Source organism: Carassius carassius, chromosome 46, assembly GCF_963082965.1.
Source record: "Carassius carassius chromosome 46, fCarCar2.1, whole genome shotgun sequence".
NCBI lineage: Eukaryota > Metazoa > Chordata > Actinopteri > Cypriniformes > Cyprinidae > Carassius > Carassius carassius.
The window spans coordinates 21,498,890-21,523,220 of NC_081800.1; the positions used below are offsets into that span (position 1 = coordinate 21,498,890).

The 24,331-nt window shown below is 38.1% G+C and overlaps 2 protein-coding genes across 3 annotated transcripts; one reads left to right on the forward strand and one right to left on the reverse strand.

Annotated features, from left to right (window-relative positions):
• Positions 1-1,563: 1,563 nt before the first annotated feature.
• On the reverse strand, positions 1,564-2,769 carry fam110c (family with sequence similarity 110 member C). The gene has a single exon (XM_059540477.1). It carries the CDS (start codon positions 2,611-2,613, stop codon positions 1,636-1,638), a length of 978 nt encoding a protein of 325 aa, XP_059396460.1. The 5' UTR covers positions 2,614-2,769; the 3' UTR covers positions 1,564-1,635.
• A 10,181-nt stretch (positions 2,770-12,950) lies between these two features.
• Positions 12,951-24,033, forward strand: LOC132128948 (low molecular weight phosphotyrosine protein phosphatase-like). Of its 2 annotated transcripts, none has more exons than XM_059540360.1 (6): positions 12,951-13,091; positions 14,084-14,157; positions 14,801-14,914; positions 17,617-17,678; positions 20,051-20,156; positions 23,671-24,033. In XM_059540360.1, exons 1-6 carry the CDS (start codon positions 13,049-13,051, stop codon positions 23,746-23,748), a joined length of 477 nt encoding a protein of 158 aa, XP_059396343.1. In that variant the 5' UTR covers positions 12,951-13,048; the 3' UTR covers positions 23,749-24,033. The 2 variants fall into 2 exon arrangements, with proteins under 2 accessions (XP_059396343.1, XP_059396342.1); XM_059540359.1 differs by lacking the exon at positions 14,801-14,914 and adding an exon at positions 14,975-15,088 and having other exon boundaries at positions 12,955-13,091.
• Positions 24,034-24,331: the final 298 nt, after the last annotated feature.

The window sequence follows — 24,331 nt, forward strand, 5'->3', positions numbered from 1 at the left end:
TTTCATTTTGTGGTAAACTATCCCAAAAATGAAAATTAGCCCATAATTTGCACTGCCTCAAGCCATCCTAGGTGTATATGACTTTCTTCTTTCAGATTAATCCAACCGGAGTTATATTAAAAATTAAACATGTTTCTTTTTTTAAAAAACGCATCAATTCACTACAGGAGGCCTTTATTCACCCTCTGAGCCTTGTGAGGCACTTTTTATTATGGATGAATGCACTTTTTTGGATTCATCTGAAAGAAGAAAGTCATATACACATAGGATGGCTTGAGGGTAAATCATGGGCTTACACAAAAAACATGTTAAAAGTTACATGCATGCTGTGAACATAAATACAAGCATTTATGTACATAGCAGGTAACTTAGATGTGTGTTTATTGCCAATAATGTACAAGTAAGTCTTCTTGACACCTGAAACATTTTATACTATCTGTAAAGAATGGACATCAGCATTAAATTGTTTCTAACTTAATAATTATCATAAAAGAGACAAATGCCAAAAACTCATAAAACAGTAAAAATTAGAAATATTTTGACATGCGTCCACAGCTGGAGGCTAAAAAAGCTTGCATTTCCAAAAATTTACTTAAAGTAGTGTAAAGGCCACGAGCACTCCCTCTGCGAGATCTAACCTGCCACAGTCTGCATTTGAGAGGCCAGAGGGGCACGTTTATGTGCGCATGTGAAAACACTGCATACAATGAAAAATTTGAAATTACAAATATATGGCAGTTGCCAAATCTTCAGTCATGTGCAATTTGATGAAAATAAGAACTAAGTTCAGTTAAGTAACATCTGAGCTTTTTTATCATTATAAATATGCATATATGGTCATATATATTTGGGCCATTGTCTGCGTCTTGAACTATCTTGAAATACAAGAGCTATAATCCAACAGATTTACAAATTGTAAACTGCATACACTCTTAGGTAACAGTAACAGAGCTAGAAAGGTAAAATTATTTTGACTGATACATGATCACATTTAAATAGTATTTTGGCATAGAATGTCTAGTTGGTTGATTCAACAATGCACACAATTTATAAAGTTACTTAAAATACCATTTCATATTTGCAAGGCACAATGAGTCAGAGAAGATATGGCTAGACAGTCAGCAGTCAGTCTGAATAAACAGACACCTTTGCACTTATGTGACAGTAGTGACACAAATTAAATACACCCACACTGGGTGTGAATACTTGCACTTTGTTCACAGCTTCTGCTGTTGTGCAACAATGGACAGAAGTGTTTGTTTGAAGCCATATCTTTCCATCTCTCAGGACCAGGTGCTGCTACCTTCTGCATTCCATGATGATCTGTTTGGCTCGAACGTCATTGGTCTCTCTAAACTTTACTGTATTCATAGATTCATTCGCAAAGGCAGCTTTCCCATAACACAACAAAAAAGAATTAAACGCAACTAAATGCTATTTAAAAAAATCTGACTTTTAATATATTGTAAAATTAAGTAACATTATATTTAGGTAGATAACAATGGAATACGTAACCAGGTGCATAGCCTAATTAGTTGAATATGAAATGAACATAACAGATGGTGACTGTGTCAATAGTAGCCTACTGATTTTTTTCAGTGCATATCTGTAACAGCACTTTTAACATGACCCTAGTTAATCCAGATCTCGAAGCGTCTTTCCCGCCTCAGCGGCATTTCTGCAACTGTAGAGCCACTTGATGATCCGAGCATTGCGCTCGACAACTGACGACCCTTGACGCACGGTCTCCTGCAATTCCTCCTCCTGCAGGCCGTCGCTGCTCCTCGAGATTCCGCCGTCTGACGTCGAGACGCTGATACTCCGGGTTTTGGAGCTGAGGTCGTCCGAACGCGCGGAGAACTTCTCTCTGCCCAGGGACTCGATGACATCACCCTCGAGGCCGCAGTATTTGAAGAACGCGTCGAAGTCCGCGAAGTTTTTCGAGTAGCGCGAACTGATGTCAGACCTGGAGCGCGCCACCCCCCTCCGGCTCTTGCGATCCTGCTCCTGGATTTCTGCGACTATCCTGTGAGGAGGTCCTCTCGGTACATCATTAGTCTCATCCGTGTGACCGTGTGAGAAGGGTACATTTACCCGAATGGCCTCTTTCCCGCAGTCCCTGCGTGTGGCGCATGCACCACCACGCGCCTCAGACAACGCGTTTGTCTTGTCTTTTATAGCGAATAACGACTTTTTCATTAATCTCCTACTCCCGCCAGGCGATCCTCTCAAGAGTTCACACTTCTGTCTGTATAATAAAATCGAGTCTCGTTTCTTCGAGCTGCTCCGTCTCACCACATTATTATCTTCTTCAGGCGACTGTATATCCTCAACATCAACATGTGCGGTGTTATTAACGGAACCGTGCCCGTTTGAAGACCCTCGGCTGCTCACGGAGGCAGACCCGATGCTGATAACCGGTTCCTGAGTGGAACCGACAACTTGTTGGCTTTTTACATATTGAGGTTTAGTGGCTGCCAGTCTCTCCACCGCACTGACACGTCCTTTAATCGCCTCGCTTTCTCGCTCCATCTGTCTCCTCAAATACTCGGGCCCCTTCACAAGAATGCGCGACGCGTCCACGTTGGCCGATCCTTGCGTTTTCTTCAACATGATCCTGTCTGGATCAGTATTTCGTGTTAAATCCACAACAGATGTGTTGCAAAATATGTTGAGGGGTCCGAAGGTTAGTGCATAGTAGACTAGATGAGAACGCACTGACGCACACCTTTACCTGTGTATATTACTCATCTACTCCACCCACTAACAGGTCAAGACAATGCGAGCTCTTGCACGAGGCAAAGGTAAGGAAACGTTGATTGTGACTTAACGTTTTCAAAACAGGGCTTGCAAATACTTTTAAATCTCTAAAGCATTTTTCATAAGTTTTTTTTATTATAAATCTTATGTTCCCCATTATTTAGACCCAGATAGGATTTTATTTTCCCTGAAAATGAATGTTAACTTACTAACTATACTCACACAAGGTATAACAAAGTTCCTGGAAAATTTGGATACTTTTACTTCTTTTTTAGGATGTCTTTCCCACCTTGTTGTAATGTTCTGGGTCAAAAATGACATGCCTAAAAAAATGTTTATAAATCTCTCATATTATCATTTGTATTATTTATTTAGTCAACTTGCTTTCTTTTAGGTATAGCACAGGTTTTGTTTTCTTTTTGGAAACTTATTTTTTGTTTATTGTTTTTTAACTCAAAAACTGAGATGGGTCAGCTCAGATCTTTGAGGCCTACAGTACAATCAATTATTTTAAAAAAATAAAAACAAAACCTGTGCTAACTGGAAGAAAAGAAGCTGACAAAAAGATCCAAGATTTGGTGGTAATATAGCATAATGAAAGATTTGCAAGCCGTTTTTGATTGGGAACACCAAATAAGGAGTTTCAGCACATCACAAGGGTTAAACAGTAAAGGAAACTAAGGCAGGCTGGGGGTATTGTGAAACCTGTATAATCCAGGTAATATTTCTCAAGTTGTGAAATACAGTGCATTGATATTTTGTAATAACAGATACATTTTTAAAAGGATTTCATTCTTGACCTGATTTTTTCTCAACATCTGCTTATGCATCATGTGGCCTGATTCAGTAATATTTCTCCCTTTGTGTAGGGTTGTAATGTCAACCAAAGTATATAAAAAGGCAAACCTCATCTTTTGACATCTCACCTGATAAATGTTTGTATGTTGTATCCTTATGCATATGGGACTATCAAAATTTATAATTTCATAAGTGTTATAATGGGTGTGTACTTAATAAAAAGAAGAAAAACATATGTACTACACACACAACTTAATTGGGTTACACTCCTACTCTAATTAAAACCATTCTTAAGATTTAGACAGAGAGACATCTAGATGAATGCAGGATCTCCATGAAACCAGTAGATGGCAGCAGACTTGAGAAGTTGATGTACTGTTTGTGTATGAGAACGAAAGAGTGCATGGTTAGCAGTTACTTCATAACATCTAAATACGTTATACCTCATTTCTGATCAGCAAATTAGTTTAAAATTTCTCTGTCTTTTCCCAGACATATTCTTATTTGGTGATCAATAAAATGACCAAAATAACTCTATCCATTAAGCATCCACCAAGAACACCCTAGCAACTGCATAGCCACAAATGCCACTGTAACAACTCCATATCAACACCCTGGCAAGACTTTTTCCAGACTGGATTCCTGTTAGTGTGTATGCATTGCGCAATTTGCAAAATGCACTAAACTGCAGACTTCATAAAGCAACTGTTCACTTAGCGTAACCCAGAATTGATTTCTTCACTCAACCCAGAGTCAAAACCAGGAATTTGTGCAGATGTAATTTATGTGTTTTAAAGTGCCTGCTGAGCAGTTAGCTGGAAATGATCCAAGGCAATAGCAGTACACTAAAACCAATAGATGGCTTCTCTGACCTCAGAGCTTCCAGAATTGTATGTAGATCCAGATGAGATATAGGGTGAGACTCATTATTTTGTCAGTCTGGTCTGAAACATGAGAATATCTTGAAACCTTCAGCATCCCGCATCACACTTATACATCACTAAATAACTATAATTGTACACAGATTGTATCAACACACTTATATTGGTATTAAACAGTAAGCCAAATCCTGAAGGCCACATTGAGCTTTTCTCCAAAATTCAGAGCCCTCTTCATTGCATGTGAACTATAACATGAAACCACAGCATGACAAATTACAACTAAAACCATGACCTTCCCTTAACCTTGTTTACACATCTCACAAAGCAAATGGATGTGATATGTCCATTCCAAAACTTAGAATTAGCATATAAGGTCTTTCTGAACAAATAATTCCAAACATGATATCTGATAGAAGACATCAATCCGATTGCATGACCTTCAAGGTAAATCATTTAAGTCTGGAGTGAGGTATGATTATGTCAGACTCAACACACAACCTCTAGATTGGCAAGGGAATTAAGGTCTTGAATAAAGCGTCACTGATATCTACATGACCAAATGATCATCTTTAAAAAAAAAAACCTTGATAGAATTTACTGAAGATTTAAAGGAATAGTTCATCTAAAATGAAAATGATCTGATAATGTTTTCCCCCTTAGGCATTCCAAGGTGTAGATTAGTTTGTTTCTTTATTTGAACAGATTTGGAGAAATTTAGCATTACATTTCTTGTTCACCAATGAATCCTCTGCAGTGAATGGGTGCCTTCAGAATGAGAGTACAAACATCTGATAAAAACATCACAATAATAAACATCACACCTCTTCAGTCCATCAATAAATGTATTGTGAAGTGATAATATGTGTTTGTAACAAACAAATCAATCAAGGCATTTAACATTAAAGTGACACTTCTGAGTCCATAATCTATAATAAAATTTCCTCTAGTGAAAAAGTTAATTCCCTGTCGTCTTCTCACATCAAAATTCAACAAGATTTTTGTTTAGAGCAGGGGTGCCCAAACTGAGTCCTGGAGAGCTTTGTCCTGCAAAGTTTAGCCCCAACCTCAATTAGACACACCTGAACCAGCTTATCAAGCTCTTACTAGGCAGAGAAACTTCCCAGCAGGTGTGTTGAGGAAAGCTGGAGATAAACTCTGCAGGACTGAGTTTGGGCACCCCTGGTTTAGAGCTATTTTGGACTGTTTTTGCTTGTAAACAGTGCTTGATCTGTGAATATTTTTCCCCTGATTAAGATGAGATGACATTTTCACTGGTGAAAGAAATATTGTATATAGAGTACTCATATTTTAACTGGAAGCAATAGAAAGATGTCTTAATGTTGGATTTGTTTATTAAAAACACAGCACTAATGGATTATTTATTTTTTTATCAGCTGTTTGGACTCTCATTCTGATGGCACCCATTCACTGCAGAGGTTCCATTGGTGCACAAGTGATGTAATGATAAATTTCTCCAAATCTGTTATGATCTTGATCTTGGATGGCCTGAGGGTGAGTAAATTCTCAGCAAATGTTCATTTTCGGATGAACTGTTCCTTTTAAGAAAAATTCAGATTAGGAAAGAAGTTTAGCATTCACTCAAATCTGATTGGTATTTTCTGCAAACAGCATATTGTGTCTGTATGCAAGGCTAAGAATGTTAATGTGAAGACATAAAGTACACAGATTTGCTCATTACTAAGAAGATTTGTGTGCTGAGCAGCTGCAAACCAGCTGAATTTCAGTTTGTAAATACAGCATGTATGTGCACAGATCAAGTCATATAGATCAATATCTGTTGTGTTGCATAATCCAGTCAGTCAAAACCAATAAAATGACTGTCAATGAATATCGGTTTTGTTGTACAGAGAAGCTATTCTGGATCTCTCAGTAAGTGGGATTCATACATCACCGCCCTTGAAGTTTGGCAATGTTTTAGTCACTGACCTCTCACTGGTCATTCCCTTTGACAGGTTATGCATCAACGCCAAAACAGGAAAACCTATTATCTATAGAGTGGATTATTTACCTACAAATACTGACATTTTTCTATGGAAATCGCCAGATTTTTAACATGGATAGGAATCCCTTTGTGCCATACTCTAGTCTTCAGCGTCACATGATCCTTCAGAAATCATTCTTATATTCAAGCCCCGGCCCCTTTAATTGCCAGTGCTAAAGTGCCCTTTCGAGGTGCCCCCAGAACACGATTTCTACTGAGGGTGATCCCACCTACCCTGGGAATGTAATTTCCTCCCTTGCCCCACGGAGGTATGTGTAGGCCACAATCTGTGAACAGTCTGTGAAGTTTAATCTGGTTTCATAACAGAGCAAGTATGGCTAAGCAGGCCGGGCAGCTGACTGAATTATAGAACAATCTAAACTTGTTCTAAATATGGTCTGGAAAACAGGACTTTCTCACAACCTGACCACCTAGATCTGTACATTCAATTGAGCTCTTTAAGGGGATAGTGATACCAATAATAGAATTGGGACAGATTAGGTTCATCAAAGCCCGAAAAAACATCAGAGTAAAGTTTCTTAGCCATTACTGTGTAGTTTGCTGGCAAAACATAATATGAAACCTTTACTCGAAGATGGGCTCTGGATCCTCAATGTGATACACTTTATCTGCCACATTAGATGCAGTGTACTTACTGTATGTGCTGCCTTTGCAGTGTAAATACAACAAATAGGCCTATGGGATTTTTTACATTTACATTTATGCATTTAGCAGACGCTTTTATCCAAAGCAACTTACAGTGCATTCAGGCTATACATTTTTTACCTAACATGTGTTCCCTGGGAATCGAACCCACAACCGTTTGCACTGCTAATGCAATGCTCTACCACTGAGTCACAGGAACACATTGTTTATTTATTTCTTTTTATTTCTTTTATAATTTTATTTTTTGGTATGTTGGTGGAACTCAGGGACAGTACCGACAGTTGTGTAGGAGTATGTCTTATAATGTGTGAGAGAGAATAAGGATGAATGTGAAAGTGTGAGTCAGGCTTTCACTTTATTAATGTTATGATATACTGTCAGCTACAGAAGTCTTAAGAGGCCATGGATTAGTAATATTTTTCTGTTTTGTTTTCTCGTGATCATGACTTTTTATCTAGTAATCTCGACATAAACTTAATTATCTTGTGATCTCAAGATAAGTTGTTTTCTTGTGATTGCAACTTAAAGGGCTGGTTCACCCAAAACTGTTTTACTTACCCTCAAAGCATCCTAGGTGTATATGACTTTCTTCTTTCCGGACGAATCCGGAGTTATGTAAAAAATTGTTTTTTCGTGATCTTGACATAGCCTATCAAAAGTTGTTCTCTAGCATCACAACTTAATATTTTTTCATGATCTCGACATATCAAAGTTGTTTCCGCATTATCACAAAAGAGCTGGTGGCTCACAGATCCCTGCTCCTCAACCACCTAGAGTGTTTGGGGCTCAGGATAAATTTTTTCAAGAGCTCTTGTCCCCCAGTGGAGGCTCCATCCCCAGACTGTTCAAAGGATTTGAAGTTGACCTCTTCACCTCCAAAGACCATTCTCATTGCCCAATCTATTTTTCAAAAGTCAAGGATGCTCTGGCCCATGACTGACCTAGTCTCCTCCTTTATGCCTTTCCTCCGATTGCTCTGATCCCCCAGGTCATCAGACGAATCGGGGAGGATGCCCACAAGGTAGTCCTGGTAGCCCCTCTTTGGAGGAGCCAACCATGGCTCTGGGACCTGTCGCAAGCGAAGCCATGGCCAATCCCCTTGAGACGGGACCTCTCTCAAGCGAGCAGAACGATATGGCACCCTAGACCTGAGCTGTGGGCTCTCCATGTATGGCCTCTCAATGGGAGTCGGTGGACCTCCCAGAGAGCATCCTGAATACCATATTATAGGCTTGAACTCCATCGACAAGGCACCTCAATAGCCTTAAATGGTTGGTTTTCACCACCCGGTGCACAACCAGGGGTGTAGATCCGTTCACTTGTGACATATCTCAGATATTGTCTCCATGCCGTACAGATACCAGATTGTAAGTAAGTAAAGTTTATTTATAGAGCGCTTTTCACAGATACTGTACAATCACAAAGTGCTTTACAAGGTACAACCACATTAAAATACAAATAAAAAGTCCAAAGTAAACTTAAGCCCAATCAACAAAAAGCTTGTTTAAATAAAATTGTCTTGAGTTGCTTTTTAAAGGACTCAACAGAATCAGCCACACAGAGGAACAAAGGCAAGGCGTTCCACAGTCTGGGGGCTACAGCCTCAAAGGACAGATCTCCCCGGGTTTTATAACGAGTCTTTGGGACAATTAAAAGACTTTGGCCTGCTGATCGAAGGGAACGACCTGGGGAGTATGTGCATAGCAAGTCAGTGAAGTGATTTGACAGACAATACACAGAATTGAACACACCATGAACACACACCCAGAGCAGTGGGCAGCTATAGATCCAGCTCCCAGGGAGCAACTGGGGGTTCAGTGCTTTCAATACCTGTTCATACTCCGAATTCGTGCTCTGCATTTAACCCATCCAAAGTGGACACACACACACCGCAGTGAACACACACAAACAGTGAGCAGTTGGGGGTTTGGTGCCTTGCTCAAGGGCACCTCAGTCATGTTATTGCCGGCCCGAGACTCAAACCCACAACCCTAGGGTTAGGAGTCAAACTCTCTAACCACTAGGCCACGACATCCCCCGCACTGGTGGATGTGATAGCTCATGCTAACTTATCCTCCGGACTCCAATGTCCAATAGGAGTTAGAGCACACTCCACAAGGGACATGGCCTCCTCATGGGTGTGGTCTAGTGGTGTGTCTATCGCAGAAATCTCTGCGGCGGCCGGCTGGGCCTCACTGTCCAGATTTGTCAGGTCCTACACCCCGGATATTCCTGCACTACAAACGCAGGTCCTGTCAGCATCAGCCCACCATCATGGTCGGTTTTTGCTAGTTGTGCAGCCTTACCTGGGGTTAGCTTTGTCCACTACACATTCTCAAGCCCCTTGGCGCCTGAACTGGAGGTCAACAAGATGTCTGGTGTAATTACATCCCCGACTGGTCTAAGATATTTTAAGTATTAGTTTCAAGCCCTTCTTAGTGCTCTGGGTGATTACTCGGTCATCGTTCCTGATAGCACGGCATGATCGTATTTTCCCCATAGCGTCTCAGCCCAAAGGCTTACGAACAGTACGAGTGTAGTATCGAAAGGGAACGTACTCTGTTACTAATGTAATCTTGGTTCCCTTCTGCGTACTTTGCCATGCTATATGCAATGACACCTCATGTCGTCACTTCAGTTGAATTAAATCAGTTTGCCTGGGTGAGATGGCCGCTTATATAGCCCGATGCCCCACCCTTTTTGGAGGGTTCAGGTGGGCTTGTTCACCATAGGTTCGCCACCATTGGTTTGTTTCTATTGAACTCCATGAACCAATGGTCATGCAGTTTCACTACGTGATTGAAAAAAGCTTCAGAAATCTGAGAAAAAGGACTTTTCCCCATAGCGTCTCGGCATAATGGCCTACGATGCAGTACTCGTTCCGTTTCTAAAGGAACCGAGATTACGTTAGTAACTGAGTACATTTTCTCGTGATTGCAACTTAATTATTTTGTGATGATAGTCATGTAGGATATGCTGTGAGCCTGACTGATTTCCTGTGATTTACAAGCTTGGGAACAAAAGTTGTTATCTAAGTCAGTGGTTCCCAAACTTTTCCATTCCACGACCCACCTAGACAAGTGTAATATATTTCACGACCCACCAAAATATTAAAAAAAAAAAAAAAACAACGAGTGAAATTACTTTAAACCTAATCTTACTTAAAATTTTTATGACAGAAATTAAGTATTTAAGAAAAATAACCATTTTATTTTAGAGTACAACTGAAAATTTCACTACAAATTTACAAGTTTTAATTTTTGTTTACTGGCGTTAAAATATGTAGTGTCCATAAAAACGTGAAGCAGGCTCACTCCAGTGAAGTGTGATCTGCGCTGCTGTGTTTTGTTGCATTCATGATCCTTCCGTGTGTGTCGGCGAGAACGGAGCACAATCCAACACTTTTTTAGAAAAGCATAAGAAGCAAAGCAGAACTATCTAAAACAGTTTGGAGATTAAAATAATTGTGAAATAGGTAAAAAAAGACCGATTGAACCTTTTAATGACATTGCTCTGAGACCTTCAAAACACGCAACGCACACGGACTTAATTGCAATTTGAAAATCACACTAAGGATATTGCAGTTCATTATTAATGTTGGTGGGCTATATCGTTGTGATGAGTGGGTTCCCAGTTCCCGCCTCCTTCTTCCTGTGATTGTGAAGATTTTAATGTTTTACACTGGTGCCGAAGCCAGGGAGGAAGGAGGGGCGCGCTGCCGAAGATCCTTCGCCGCTGGGGTGAATCCGCAGTGCCATCGAGCAGGGCGAAGGAGTCTGCCGCCGAGGGTGCTCGATGTGGTGGGCTGGAGTGAGTTGCCGGGGGGGGGGGGGGGGGGCGAACTCACTCCAGCCCACCGCCTCGATGACTCCTTCGTGGAAAGAGGTGGGAACCGGCGGACAATCAAACAAAGTTTTAATAACCAAATAAACACAAAACAGCGCGACAGCCCCTCTCGGATGACTGCCGTGCACAAATAAAAAACAAACACAAAATAAAACCCAGGCCTGGTCCTCTCTCGTCCTTCACTGTCATCGCTCCTCTTTTGTATCTTTCCGATCTCCTCCGTGGTTCTTGAGACCGGTGAGTGTTGCTCATTTCCCAATCACTCCACCGGCCTAGCTCTGTTCCCATGGCACTAGGCCCCGCCCCACTCGTCACATTCGTGCAGCCCTAGACTGAACTGTGTTAGTGTCTGTGTGTCATTGAAACGCAAAATTAGCTGCAGCCAAGTGACTTTGTGCGACCCACCTTGTTCCATTCCGTGACCCACGAGTGGGTCGCGACCCACAGTTTGAAAACCCCTGATCTAAGTTACACCACTGCGGCAACAGGTGGCAGTATAGAACTGAACATAACAGATGGGGTCTTGCATATTTTATATCCACTTTACTGTATGCATTTAGGACAGAATTAGGACCTTTGTGATCACAATTTGTGCAGTATTATTCATCACTGTCATTTAATTAACTCAAAAATGTTAAATGCTTGAATCAATATGATTTTTTATTTTTAATCTGTTATCGTTAAATTCTTGCTAAATGCGTGACTCATCACAGTTTCACCACCGCAATGGCATTCCTGACCTATATGATCTCTATTACAGGCTAGATCAGTGGTGGTAAACTAGCTGCTTACTTAAACCAAGACTGACATCACTGCATAGTATTCTGTTTGCACCTATATCTTTATTTGTGCATCTTTGAAGTATAGCTACATGATTGTCAGTTATAAACTGGGATGTTGTGCTTATGAAGCACTTTATCGATGCATATGTAGTGTGCATCTTTATCCTCATTTTTAATCTTTATTGTTAATCATTATTATTATATAAGAAATGTGATTTATATATGTAAAATGTGTATAGGTTAATTTAATTTAGTGAAGTTATAGTGTTTTCTACCTTTCTTTGTAGGAAACCACACACACACACACACACACACACACACACACATACACAGTCTGGTTTACTCCCCACAGGCATAATGGTTTTTATATTGTACAAACTTTTTCTATCATCTTCCACCTAATCCTCCTACTCACAGAAAACTTTGTGCATTTTTACAATCTCAAAAAAAAAAAAAAAAAGCATTCTGCAGGCCTATAATTTATACGATTCTGTACCCATGGGGGTCAATTTAGACACATACAGTGACACAAATCCCCATGAGCTGGTGTGTATTCAGGTTTAAGTCCCCACCAGTGTAGAAAAATGTACACAGTAACTCACACATAAACACTCTTTTCAAACAGATACTCAAGCTTGTAAACCACATGATATCAGTCACGACATTTCCTGCATGACTAATAAAAATCACACAAATTATATAATTTATTTCAAATGTAAAAAAATAAATAAAGTGAGTTGAATCCAAACAGCTCTAAAAGATTTTAGAATAGGTCTCTGCATCCTTCTAAAGGCGCCTCCGCCTGTTTTTTTTTTTTTTTTTTTTTTTTTTTTTTTTTTTGGGGTGTTGATAGTTTTGACTATTTTAACAGTTTTAATTACACAAACAAAATGTTTAGCGTAGTCTCTGGAAGAAATTCATTAGTGATTGATTAGCCTATATAAATTCTATTCTAGACGTTATTACTAAAAGCAAAATTGGCTGAAATCCATAGACCGTAAAAGAAATGGACACAGCGACCCCATTGGATTCAATGGAGACAAGTGAAGTCAATTAGAAGCATAGACATGATGCGCATCAAAGTTCGTTCGTTTCTGTAGCAACAGTAGACTCACGACGTGTTTTAAAAAATCATTGGGGAAAAAATTATGTAATGTCGAGATCACGAGAAAACAAGAAATAAAAATAATCATAAACCATTGCATTTTAGGACTTCTGTAGGCTACCAATCTGGCTTATCTTGATGAATTTGGAACAGGCGGTAATTTGGACAACCCTCAGCGGTGGCGCGGGGACCTTTAATAGTGACCAATATGGCGACTCCCGGTGGAAAGTCGGTATTGTTCGTGTGCTTGGGTAAGAAAGTTTATAAAATACCGCCAGACCTTTGATTTGATGTGTGTTAAGGCAAGATTACAGCCGGAGTAAACGGTCAAACTATCATCACTGTTTCAGTGAACGATCACTTTTTCACCGGCCTCATTCTGTGAATGAAAGCTGTCATCTCGAGCGCACATACTGACACATTATCAGTCACGCGTATCTCATCCAGTCCTGCATCACATCGCGTTAATAGTTGCGCTAGAAACTAGTAACATAACCTATATGTATATGTTTTTTTTTTATTATTGATCACCCATATGTCAATTCTCTAAACACTAGTTTGGCCTTTTTCCACTTGCCTCAGTCGAGTCATGCTGCTGAACACAAACTAACAACGTTTTTATTTTCATAATGCCATCCGGATACATTTTGATATTCCCGCTGTAGCTTCCATAATATTTTATGCTCTATAGTTTGTAGAATTGTTTTTCTTTTGTTGTTTTCAGCATAAAATAAAACATCAAAACCATATTCGTACGTGTGTAAAATGTACAAGTAAACACTACTTTTCAAAAGTTTGTAGTCAGTAAGTTTTATTATTATAATTAATTAAGAAAACCGTGCTTTCATTCAGTAAGAATGTATTAAATTGATCAAAAGTGACAGTAAAGATGTTTACAGAGGACAAATAAAACCCTTCAATTCCGGTTCTTTTAAATTTTCTATTCAGTGAAGAATCCTGGGGGAAAATGTATCACATTTTCCTAAAAAGAAAAAGAAAAATCTCTATGTAATAATTTTCATTATTGATAATAAGAAATCTTACTTAAGCATACTAATGGTGGTGTATACATACATTTACAAAATATATAAAGCAAACAAGGAAAAATAAAGTAAAAATAATTATGTTGTGTACCGTATATGTTTTTGCATATGGCATTTACTCAGAGTTATAATAATTAGGTCAGATATAATCCTTACCTACTAAAATAATAAATTTTTTCTTCCCTTTCCTCAATCCCCAGGGAATATCTGCAGATCCCCGATTGCTGAGGCTGTTTTCCGGAAAATGGCCACAGACAATGGGGAGGTGGACCAGGTAAGTCGCTTCTTTTACTGAATGAGGTGTACATCAGTATGTGCTCCTGGCTTACGAAGACTCACAACTAACCACGCATGTGCTTTAGTGAACTGATTGTGACAATGCATCATCTTATGGATGAATTTTATTGGCTGGTCTTTTAAGTTTGTTAATATTAAGGAATATAGCAGGTAGACGACTTCTGCACTCCAGATCAAAAGCATTTCATAAATATTTTGAGGTCCTTTTAGCCTTGCACCTCATGTACCCTTTGGTTGCGAGTATCAGTGTCATGATCATGCTTATTTGCGAGGAACACTTGCTCTTCTGGACATTTGACTTTATTTCTAATGTTGCACAAGAGACAAACATATAATCATTAAAAAATGCTGTTCAAAAAGTTTGACAAGGAGAATAAGTCTCAAAACCTTAAACTCATGAGGCAAAAACACAAAGAAACGGTGTCAGATTTTTTTCCTGCCTCAAAGTTTACAGCCAGAAATATTCAAATTTGAGAACTTTTATCACCACGGTCCCATTGTACATGCTTAACTTGCATTTTATGGTAACATAGTTCTTCCAAAAATTCAGTTTGTGTATTAATGCATATTTATGTGTATTGCTGTTATTATCGTAATGCCTTATGTGTGTGTGTCTTCAGTGGAGAATAGACAGTGCCGCCACGTCCACCTATGAGATCGGAAACCCCCCGGATCACCGTGGCCAGGCCTGCATGAAGCGACACGGCATGTCCATGAGGCACGTGGCGCGGCAGGTACGGTGGGGTCCTAATTAGCACTCAAAGCTAGAACAGTGTTCTCTGTGTGTGTTACAGTGGGTTATAGACTCTGGTGCCACCTCAGATTGGAATACTGGCAGCGCTCCTGATGCCCGTGGTCTGGCCTGCCTCAGGAAACATGTCATAGAGACAGATCACAGGGCACGACAGGTACTGCAGATGTGGGATTTTGTCTGTACATGTGTTATAGAATGAGTGCAAAAAGCTTTCAGCAAAGTAGACGACACATTTTATCATAATGTGTCAATTGTTCAAAACTAAAGCTAATTTTGGCAGTAGAGCTTATGTTAGCATTATCTAATCACAATTTACAGCCAAAGGCACTTCATCTTTGTCACACATCATAGATTTGTTTATCTTTTTCCTTATTTTTAAATTCTTGCTTATAAATGGATTTTGACAGGCATCCATTGACAGGAATTGCCATTTTTCATCTTTCTTGTACATTTCCTGAGGAAAATTCTCCATAGAAAACACAACTGTCCAGCAAACAAACAGCATTTTTTTGTTGTTAAAGCCTGTTCGATAACTAACAGTAACAATATTAACCTCTGCACCAATTCACAATAACTTTGTTTATCTTAAGTGCGCACTGCTGTTATGTGGTCTGTCGCTTTAATTGCTTATAAACTTTAAAGTTGGTGGGTTCTGATTGGCTATAAATGTTTTTTATTGTTCATCAGCTGGAAAGTGATTCCAATGCTATCTCTCCTCTGTGTTGTCCTTCATATAGCTGTGCTGTGGACTTCCTTATTCTGACAGATTCAGAACGATTATTTAAACTTTATTGTAGGTAATGTCCTGAGTTGTCAGTGCATAGTAACGCCAGTAGGTGGTGACAAGTGATTCTATTTTTGAGTGAGTCATTGAATCATTCATTCAAAACACTGGTTTGGTCAAGTGTGTGACAAAATTGTTCAGTTTGTGAAAAAAAACGACAAAGTAACTGAAAATAGTCTCTCTAAAACTTAAGTTACTTAACTTATTTACTGAACTGGTCTTTAAAAACATAACCTTTGCAGGGTTGCTGTTGGTATGAGTATATTCAATTTTGTGTTGATATTCATAACAACAGCGCTCTTGCTTGTGTAATATTGCTTGAATATAAATTAATTTAGTTCCAGGTGAATAGGAAAATGTGACAAAAATAGTAAAGAGTGCCATGTTACTAGAGGTCACTGTTCATTAAATGTGCTTGTGAGAACACGTTTGGAAAATTTTTTTTAAAACAAGTATTTGCTAAAAGGCAGAACTCTGAGAAGAAAAGTCAGAATTGTAAGATAAAAACTTGCAATCATAGGAAAAAGTGAAATTTGTGAGATTAAAAAGGTCAGAATTATATATAAAAAAAACTGAATTGCGAAATGTAAAGTCAGAATGTGAGATGTAAACTCAGAATTTCAATATAAAAAAAACAAAAACAAAGAAATTGTAAGAAAAGTTGCAATTACCTTTTAAAAAAAAATTTCGTTACGTTATCGTGACTGCAGTACGTAAACACAAAACAACTTTAATGTTACCCAAATTCACTCTGGTGATGTCTGAACTTTTATTTCCTAGAAAGCTTTTTCGTTGATGTGAACAGCTACATGCATATGCCAAGGTCACTAAATCTGACGAGGTCGCATTAAAGGTTTTCTGAAATCCATTTCCTTTTATTTACAATGTTTAATCATAAGGGAATCAAATTTTTTGCTCAATCTCGTTGATACAAGACTTCAGCTGCTCATCATTGTATTGTATTATATAGTTTTAAAAATAGTCAGAATGGTAAAAAAAAAAAAATTGATCATAATGATAAACAAAGGAATAGCATTCAACTTGTCTAAAAAGATTGTTTAGTGAAGTAAATGAACCTGTTTTACCCCACCGCTTATTTGACCAATTTCATATATGTATATATATATTTTTTTTAAGTAAATCACAACCTGTATGGCACATGCAATAACTTTGCAGCTTCATTGAAACTTGTCAAACGTTAAGTTGGCCGCTGCATCACCTTACATTGTTTGACCTATTACTGTCAGACTAAGAGAAACTCCTAACTCACATGCTTTCCACCCAGATATTCCAGCCGTCAGTCAGATATTCCAGTCATGTGGGCAGGCTTTAGTTCGGCCTTTAGGGGTCAGGTTCACACGAGGCTGTATAGAGCTGAGCTCACGCTAAAGACATCTTTGTCCCGTTGACCTCACACAAATCAACAGCCCCCAATTATTCAAGAAAGCCCTTGTGGCCAAGCAGGCATTCCTTATTTTCCCCTTCGCGTATGTGTCCAGTTTTTGTGCTTTGTTGTTTTTGTAAATTGGAAACATGTATTCCTATTATGACTGGCTCTGCACGGTAACGTCCCAAATGAATCATGTGTTCTTGCTCAATATATGCATACACTTACATGCCGCCACAGATGTGCTTTGATCCGTTTCTTAACTCTGTGTCTCAAGTGAGGGGAGTGAATGTTCGAACAGACAAAGACAGCACATCTACTCGCTCTCTGGCCCTTTGCTGATGTTCCCTGGTGCTTGTCCAAACCAGCGCTGTGCTCTTTTACCAGCATATTTGCCTCTTTCAGTGAAAGACAGGAAGAATTAGAGAGGAAAATGGTGAGGGGGGTGAATGTGGGCCGAAATGTGAATGAAGTGTTCCAATCGTTACTCATACGGTCTTTCTGTTGTTAGGTCACCAAAGAAGACTTCATGACTTTTGATCACATCCTCTGCATGGACGAAAGCAACCTGAGGTAAGTGCAGGGGTCAATTGGTGTTTTGGGGTGGGAAAACAAAAAATCTGTTTATTTCGGGTGCATTATGTGACATAAAACACTCTCGCTTAACCCCAAAATCATCACCTTAAAATTTGTATTATACAATGATTTTTTTTTTAATAAAAAAAAAAAAAACTGTTTTCAACCTTGATGATGAATCAGCATATTAGAATGATCTGAAGGATCATGTGACACTGTAGAATGGAGTAATGGCTGATGAAAATTCAGCTTTGCATCACAGGGATCAATTATATTTTAAAGTATATTAAAATAAAAACCATTACTTTTTAAATTGTAATAATATTTCACAATGTTATTGTTTTCTTTTGTATTTATTATATAAATAAATACAGCCTTGATGAGCAAAAGAAACTTCTTTTAAAAACATTAAAATTCTTACTGATCCCAAACTTTTGAAGGCCAAACAGATAGATAAATGCTACCCTTCAAAGAAATTAATACTTTTGTTCAGCAAGTACACATTAAATTGATCAAAAGTGACAGTAAATACATTTTTCCATCTATACAAAAGATTTCTATTTCAAATAAGTGGTGTTCTTGTGAACTTTTTACTCCTCAAAGAATCCTGAAAAAAGTGTATCTTGGTTTCCACTAAAATATTAAGCAGAACAACTGTTTTCAAAATTGATAAGAAGAAATGTTTCTTGGAAAGCAAATCAGCATCATATTACATTGTAAAATATATTAAAATAGAAATGTTAATTATTTTATTGTAATAAAGTATTTCAAGATTATACCATTTAACTGTGTTTATTTATTTATTTTACACTTTTAAAATTCACGTTTTTTAAATCTTATCCCAAGATCCATTTATTATTAAATATTATAAGGCTATTCGTCTCTCATCTATATGACTCGCTGACTTCTACCATGATGTGTTTCTGGCACGGTCTTGTTTTATCCTCCTCAAAGGGATATTTTGAGGAGACCTTTGCTGAGAATTTGAGAAACGTGGGACTGAGTTTGCTTCTCATGGTTTTTATTTCTGTCTGATTTGGGTAAGAAAATGAAGTAAAGAGGGCAGGATGTCGGGGGATATTGTTGGAGTCACAAGTTCCTGCTAGATCCGGCGATACTAAGAAGATTACTTAGTTCTTTAGATTCCTTGTCTTTGCTCTGGTTCTAGGTCTCTTTTCTTCTCCGATGCTCAGCACAATGAACTGACACAATATCATCTCGCAGTCACGCTTAGCAATGATTGTCTGTCTTGGGTTAATCAGGGTTGAGAATATACACAGGAAGTCATCAATTCTTGTATTTTCCCTTCTGTTTTGTGACATTATGTGTGTAGGTGTAAATGGTTAAAGGTCTGAGACGTTAGTTGTTAAGGTCATAGGTTCAGACCTTGGAGGGATGATCCCTGAACTGGAGAGTTAATGAGACCCCCTCATGGTCAAGATTAGACGGACCCCCAGCACAAGAACAATTTTTTTTTTCAAGATTCTTTGTAAAATAAAACACTCAAAAGTGCAGTATTATCTTGAAAACAAATGTCTTAAAATCTAAATTTTAGTTTAGTTGTTAAATTTAGGTATGAGGTAGGATTAAGGGATTTAAAAGGATGGTCATGAAGAATGTGGCATTAATATGTGCTTTATAAGTGGGTAATAAGCAGCCAATATGCTAATAATGTGTGCTAGTTATTAGTGAGAATTACTCCTTAAAATGTGTTACCATTTATCTATACCATTTGTCTATATTGTTAAAAAATTTCACACAATTTTCTCTCTAGTTTGAAAAGAGTATCTGTGAAAGCGGATTATTTCATTTCCAGGGCAGAAAGAAAAATCTATAAGAATTCATTTATACCGTCAGTAATTGGATCTCTGAATCAAAACACTGTCTTTTTAATATTTGTGTGGTTTAAAATATTATTTATGTCTGATGTCAATGGTGTGGTCAAAGACAATTTACAACCATTCAACCAATAAAGTTGTGTTGTATCTGTGTGTTCAGACAACCCATGACTCATTTAAAGATGTGGTGTTTTCCACATCCTTAGTAGTTATTGTTCGTTTTTAATATCCTTGTTCATGATCAGTCACACCAGCTATCGCTACCTAGGCACTGTTATGCGTGTTGTTATAAATAATTTATATTTTTCAGCTGTTTGGTTTGTGTTGCAACTTCTTGCTCCTGTGAGACTGTTGCAAAAAATAAAGTCTTATCCTGTCAAATTTCATTGATGCTTAAATCATGTTCCCGAATTAGTCTGAAAGAACAGAGATTGCACCACTGATATGAATTGGATTATGAATCAGTAAGTTGGCTGCACAGGATCTAAAGTGTATGTGTGTGCGTTTTTTTTTTTTTTTTTTTTTTTACAGAGATCTGAACAAGAAGGCAAGCAGCGTGAAAAACAGCAAAGCCAAGATTGAGCTGCTCGGCTCCTACGATCCTGAAAAACAGCTTATTATCCAAGACCCGTACTATGTAAGTGTACACACATGCACACAGCAGGATCAGCCCCAATCCCTGGTCGTTTCTTGTCAAATACTCAATCAAAGTGGCAAAAAGCCCAAAATAAAATTTATATGATGTCTTGGGGTTCATCCGACACTCACTATTCAAGCTCAGTCCGACTCCAGCTGTTAACTAGTGTGGGAACCACTTTGGATCAACCTTACATTAGTAGATTATTTCAATTTTTTTTCACAGCAATCACTCCCTCTTAACATTTATTCTTGTATGATTCATAATGATTCTTTTTTTTTTCACGTTTTGGATATTACTTATTTGAATGTTGAAATACTGCTATCCAAGCTTAATGTGGGAACTGTAGGTAAGGTTGGTTTTCTCAAACACTGGAGCATCCTGACTAGTATGATTTCAACAAACAGCATTGACTCGACCAGTGGTGCGATTTTGTGGGCAGGACGTTTATTTCACCAGTGGTCGTTTCTTTTTGCATTTTCATGCTAGTAGCGCATGGTAGTAGGGGTACCCCTCTCATTAAAGCCTGTATGACTCTCTTTCTAGACAAAGAGATGATTTTGAGAACGGTTCTGTCTTGTTCATGCAGTTACAGTAAATTGGGCTTTCAAACCTCACAGAGGACCCCCCCTCCACCACCAAATCATAAAAGTAGTCAGTTTGACTCATGCAATATTTTGAGTATACTGAAGTCGCAAAATAGATTTGCTTGGAGAACAGATTGAAATTTAAGTCGATATGCAATGCTAATCTAGTGCTTCAACATAACGAACTGAACTGGAGAACCAGATCACAATGTGTTCAAGTGATTTCTGAAAGGTCAGCACATGAGTGGCACCACAAAGATGTAATCACGAGTGGGGAACTTTATTTAAGCCCAGAGTTTCCGAATTGGGGGTGTATCCGTGAGAAAATATTGTAGATGCAATAAATGCAGTCCTGGTAAATTTGTTGAAATTAATGAAATCATATAAATATATAGAATAATATTAATAAATCGAAATCTTTAGTCCTTCAAGCATTCCGAATAAATCTAGATTTTATTTTTTGCCGTATTGCCCAGCCCTAGCTTTACCCCTCCTTCTATTGTTATTGCATGGAAAAGAACGTCCACATTATTCAGTACATCTCCTTTTGCATTTCATGGAGGACAGTCATGGGTTTAAAATATCGAGGTGAATAAATGATGCCAAAATTGTAATTTTTGGATGCACCTTCTATAAGTAGGTCAAAAACTCTGGATGAATCTGTGGTTTTTCTACGTTTGTAAATGTGAAGCCAATGTAAGCTTATTATTTAGTGTTTAAACAGAGGTGTTTAGTGTCACAAACACTCAGTTATGACAGAACAGTTGATTTAGCCAACATATAAAACCACAAAACTGATGTTTGGAGGGAAGCATTGTCAATTATGAGAGATGATGGGGAGTGACGGGTGAGTGTGTTGAGAAATAGAAACTGGAAAGAACCTGATGGGCCTGATATCAGGTCATTCCTCTCACACCACCAGCTCTCCAAGACACATCTGTGAAGATCATCAAAATCGTTTTTTAAGTGAGAGGATGTCTAAGGAGTGTTTCAGGGCACATTTTGAAGTAGTTTTGCAAGGCTGAAGGCTTCCAGCACAGTTGTCACAGTCACACTGGGGTTGTTGAAGATAATCCTGGAAGGTGTCACGTTGGATGTTTCCCTCGTGTGTTTCTTCATGCCTGACAGCCAGCTGGCTGAAGTAGGTAGGCCTTTCTACCATGACCGAATAGGAAACTGGCCTCTTCGTCAGACAGTTCGCCAACCAGATGCTCTTGTGGTGATGATCACTCTTGAGATAGCTGTGATTTCCTGTTTAGTCCCCAAGACTCAAGTGTAAGAGGAAGTGTGGTCCTCAAGTGTGGAGTGCAGTTTCTTTTGATGGTGGTGATGGTACATTGTGTGCCCAAAGATGAGATCCATGGCTATTTTAGCATTTGAACTTCACAAGCTGAGCTAATAGAAGAGCCTGAAGGTTAGCGGTTATTGTTAACAAAAATGAAACCATTAAACATGGATTTTGATAACTGAAATAAAATAAAAAAAGTAGATGACACAAGTTTAACTTAAAAACATAAACCAAAATGAGAAATGTTGCCTTGGCAAATAAGATGAGAAGTTTAAGAAGTAAAATTACTAAAACGGAGATAAGATAAAGCTAAACAGACATTTAAAAAATAAAATGGGAAAAGCACGTAAATGTAAATTAAAATGGAAGCTGAACATATAAAAAATAAAAGCTAATTCAGAATAGGAATAAATACTATATTATCAGTATATAAATAATGTTAAAATAACACTTGTGCAAAGCCTTTATTATATTTTTAGCGTGCTCTGTCTTGTTTTTATTCTTCCATATTGCAGTTTATGGCAGTCTACTTTAAGATTTAGATTTACCTTTAACATCATATAATACTGACTTAAAGGGGTCATATGATGTTGCTAAAAAAAACATTTATGTTGTGTATTTGGTGTAATGAAATGTTTTATGTGGTTTAAGGTTAGAAAAAACACATTATTTTCCACATACTGTACATTACTGTTTCTCCTCTATGCCCTGCCTTCTGAAACGCGTAGATTTTTACAAAGCTCATCATTCTGAGAAGTGAGGTGTGCTCTGATTGGCCAGCTATCCAGTGCATTGTGATTGGCTGAATACCTCAAGCGTGTGACGGAAATGTTAGAAAGGCCAAATTAAGTATTTTTGCTTTCACAATGAAACGCACAGCGTCTCCACCGGCATGGCTACGGTGGCAACAGTGAGAATAAAAGTTAGCCTTCTTTCTTTGCGTGAATATTTGGCCGGTGTTATGCAAATCTTTCCACATTGTGACATACACTTGACAGGGCCTTTTAGGAGGGCGTGGATGAGTCTAAACTTATTAAGAATATTTCTTTGGGTTTGAGACTTTAGTCTTTGCAACTTTAGGGATCTTATCTATTCACGAACCGCTTATAACACTTCAAAAAAGAAAGAAGAACTTGAAATCGCATCATATGACCCCTTTTAAGTTAATCTGTACACCAATCCTTTTTCAGACTCTACAATGTAAATATATACTTTTTAATTGCAAATAAAACAACTATTGGAGAACTTTTACAAGAAAAGAGTAATTCAGTCTTTCTACTTCAAAATGTATTATAGTAAATACTACAACAACAAAAATGTGTGTTTGATGCCTAAATTCACTTGTAGCATTTAAAACAACTGATTTGAGTTTTTTGGTGTTGCGGTTGGTTCTTTAGCTCAAATTAGGCAAAAAAAAAAAAGTATTGTTTTGGTCCAGTAATGCTAAGGCATAAGAATTCTAGAAAAAAGGTAAGGCTGTAAATTAGAGCTAAATCTGCTGTTTAAATCGATTACCAAAACATTTCGGCTCTACTGTCTTTTGATCATTCTTAAGTTGACGTGTCTGTTGCTGCTATGCTTGGCTGCATAATTTCTGTTTACGGTTACATTTTAATGGTTTGTTTGTTTTCGCCTGCAGGGGAGTGATAAAGACTTTGAGACGGTGTATGAACAATGTGTGAGGTGCTGCAAAGCCTTCCTGGAGCAGCACTCATAACACACTCATGCACACACACACACACTGTGACCATCTCCTGAAACCTGCGACACCTCATCATGAGATGCTCGAACTTAAATAATAACTGATTGAAATATTGATCAAGTGTCTTAAGCAAAACACACAAAACAATTATAGCCGTGTATAGAGAAGCACTTTGTCTTTAAATGTTAAATAAGTTGTAATGTCTTTAGTAAGGTTGTTTGAGCAGCTGCAAACTGCTTTTGTTGACCATATCCTCTGAAGAGAGTAAATTCACCAAAATAAATGAAAATGCTGAAATTAGTTTTTTGCTGTTTTTTTTTGGTAATTTCTTTGAATATGACTGTTGTTGTTCCAGTTCTGATTACTTTCCCTTTCCTCTCTCATTCATCCTCTTCATCTTTTGGGAAAATCTTTGGAGATTTTTTTTCCCCATTACTTAGATGTTTGTTTATTTATTAACAGAGGTTGACTGTTAACTTTGGTGTGGTCACAAAAAATTCAATATCTCTGAAGCATCCAGAGCATCCACCAGGATTGATAAGAGATCTTGAACTTCCTTAAAAATATATATATTTTCTGATGCCAAAATAAGCTGTTA

Coding starts and splice junctions, on each gene's coding strand:
- fam110c (XM_059540477.1), bottom strand. CDS start 2,613: ATGTTGAAGAAAACGCAAGGATCGGCCAACGTGGACGCGTCGCGCATT.
- LOC132128948 (XM_059540360.1), top strand. CDS start 13,049: ATGGCGACTCCCGGTGGAAAGTCGGTATTGTTCGTGTGCTTGG. Junction 14,158..14,800: donor ACAATGGGGAGGTGGACCAG/GTAAGTCGCTTC, acceptor GTGTGTCTTCAG/TGGAGAATAGACAGTGCCGC. Junction 17,679..20,050: donor ATGGACGAAAGCAACCTGAG/GTAAGTGCAGGG, acceptor TTTTTTTTACAG/AGATCTGAACAAGAAGGCAA.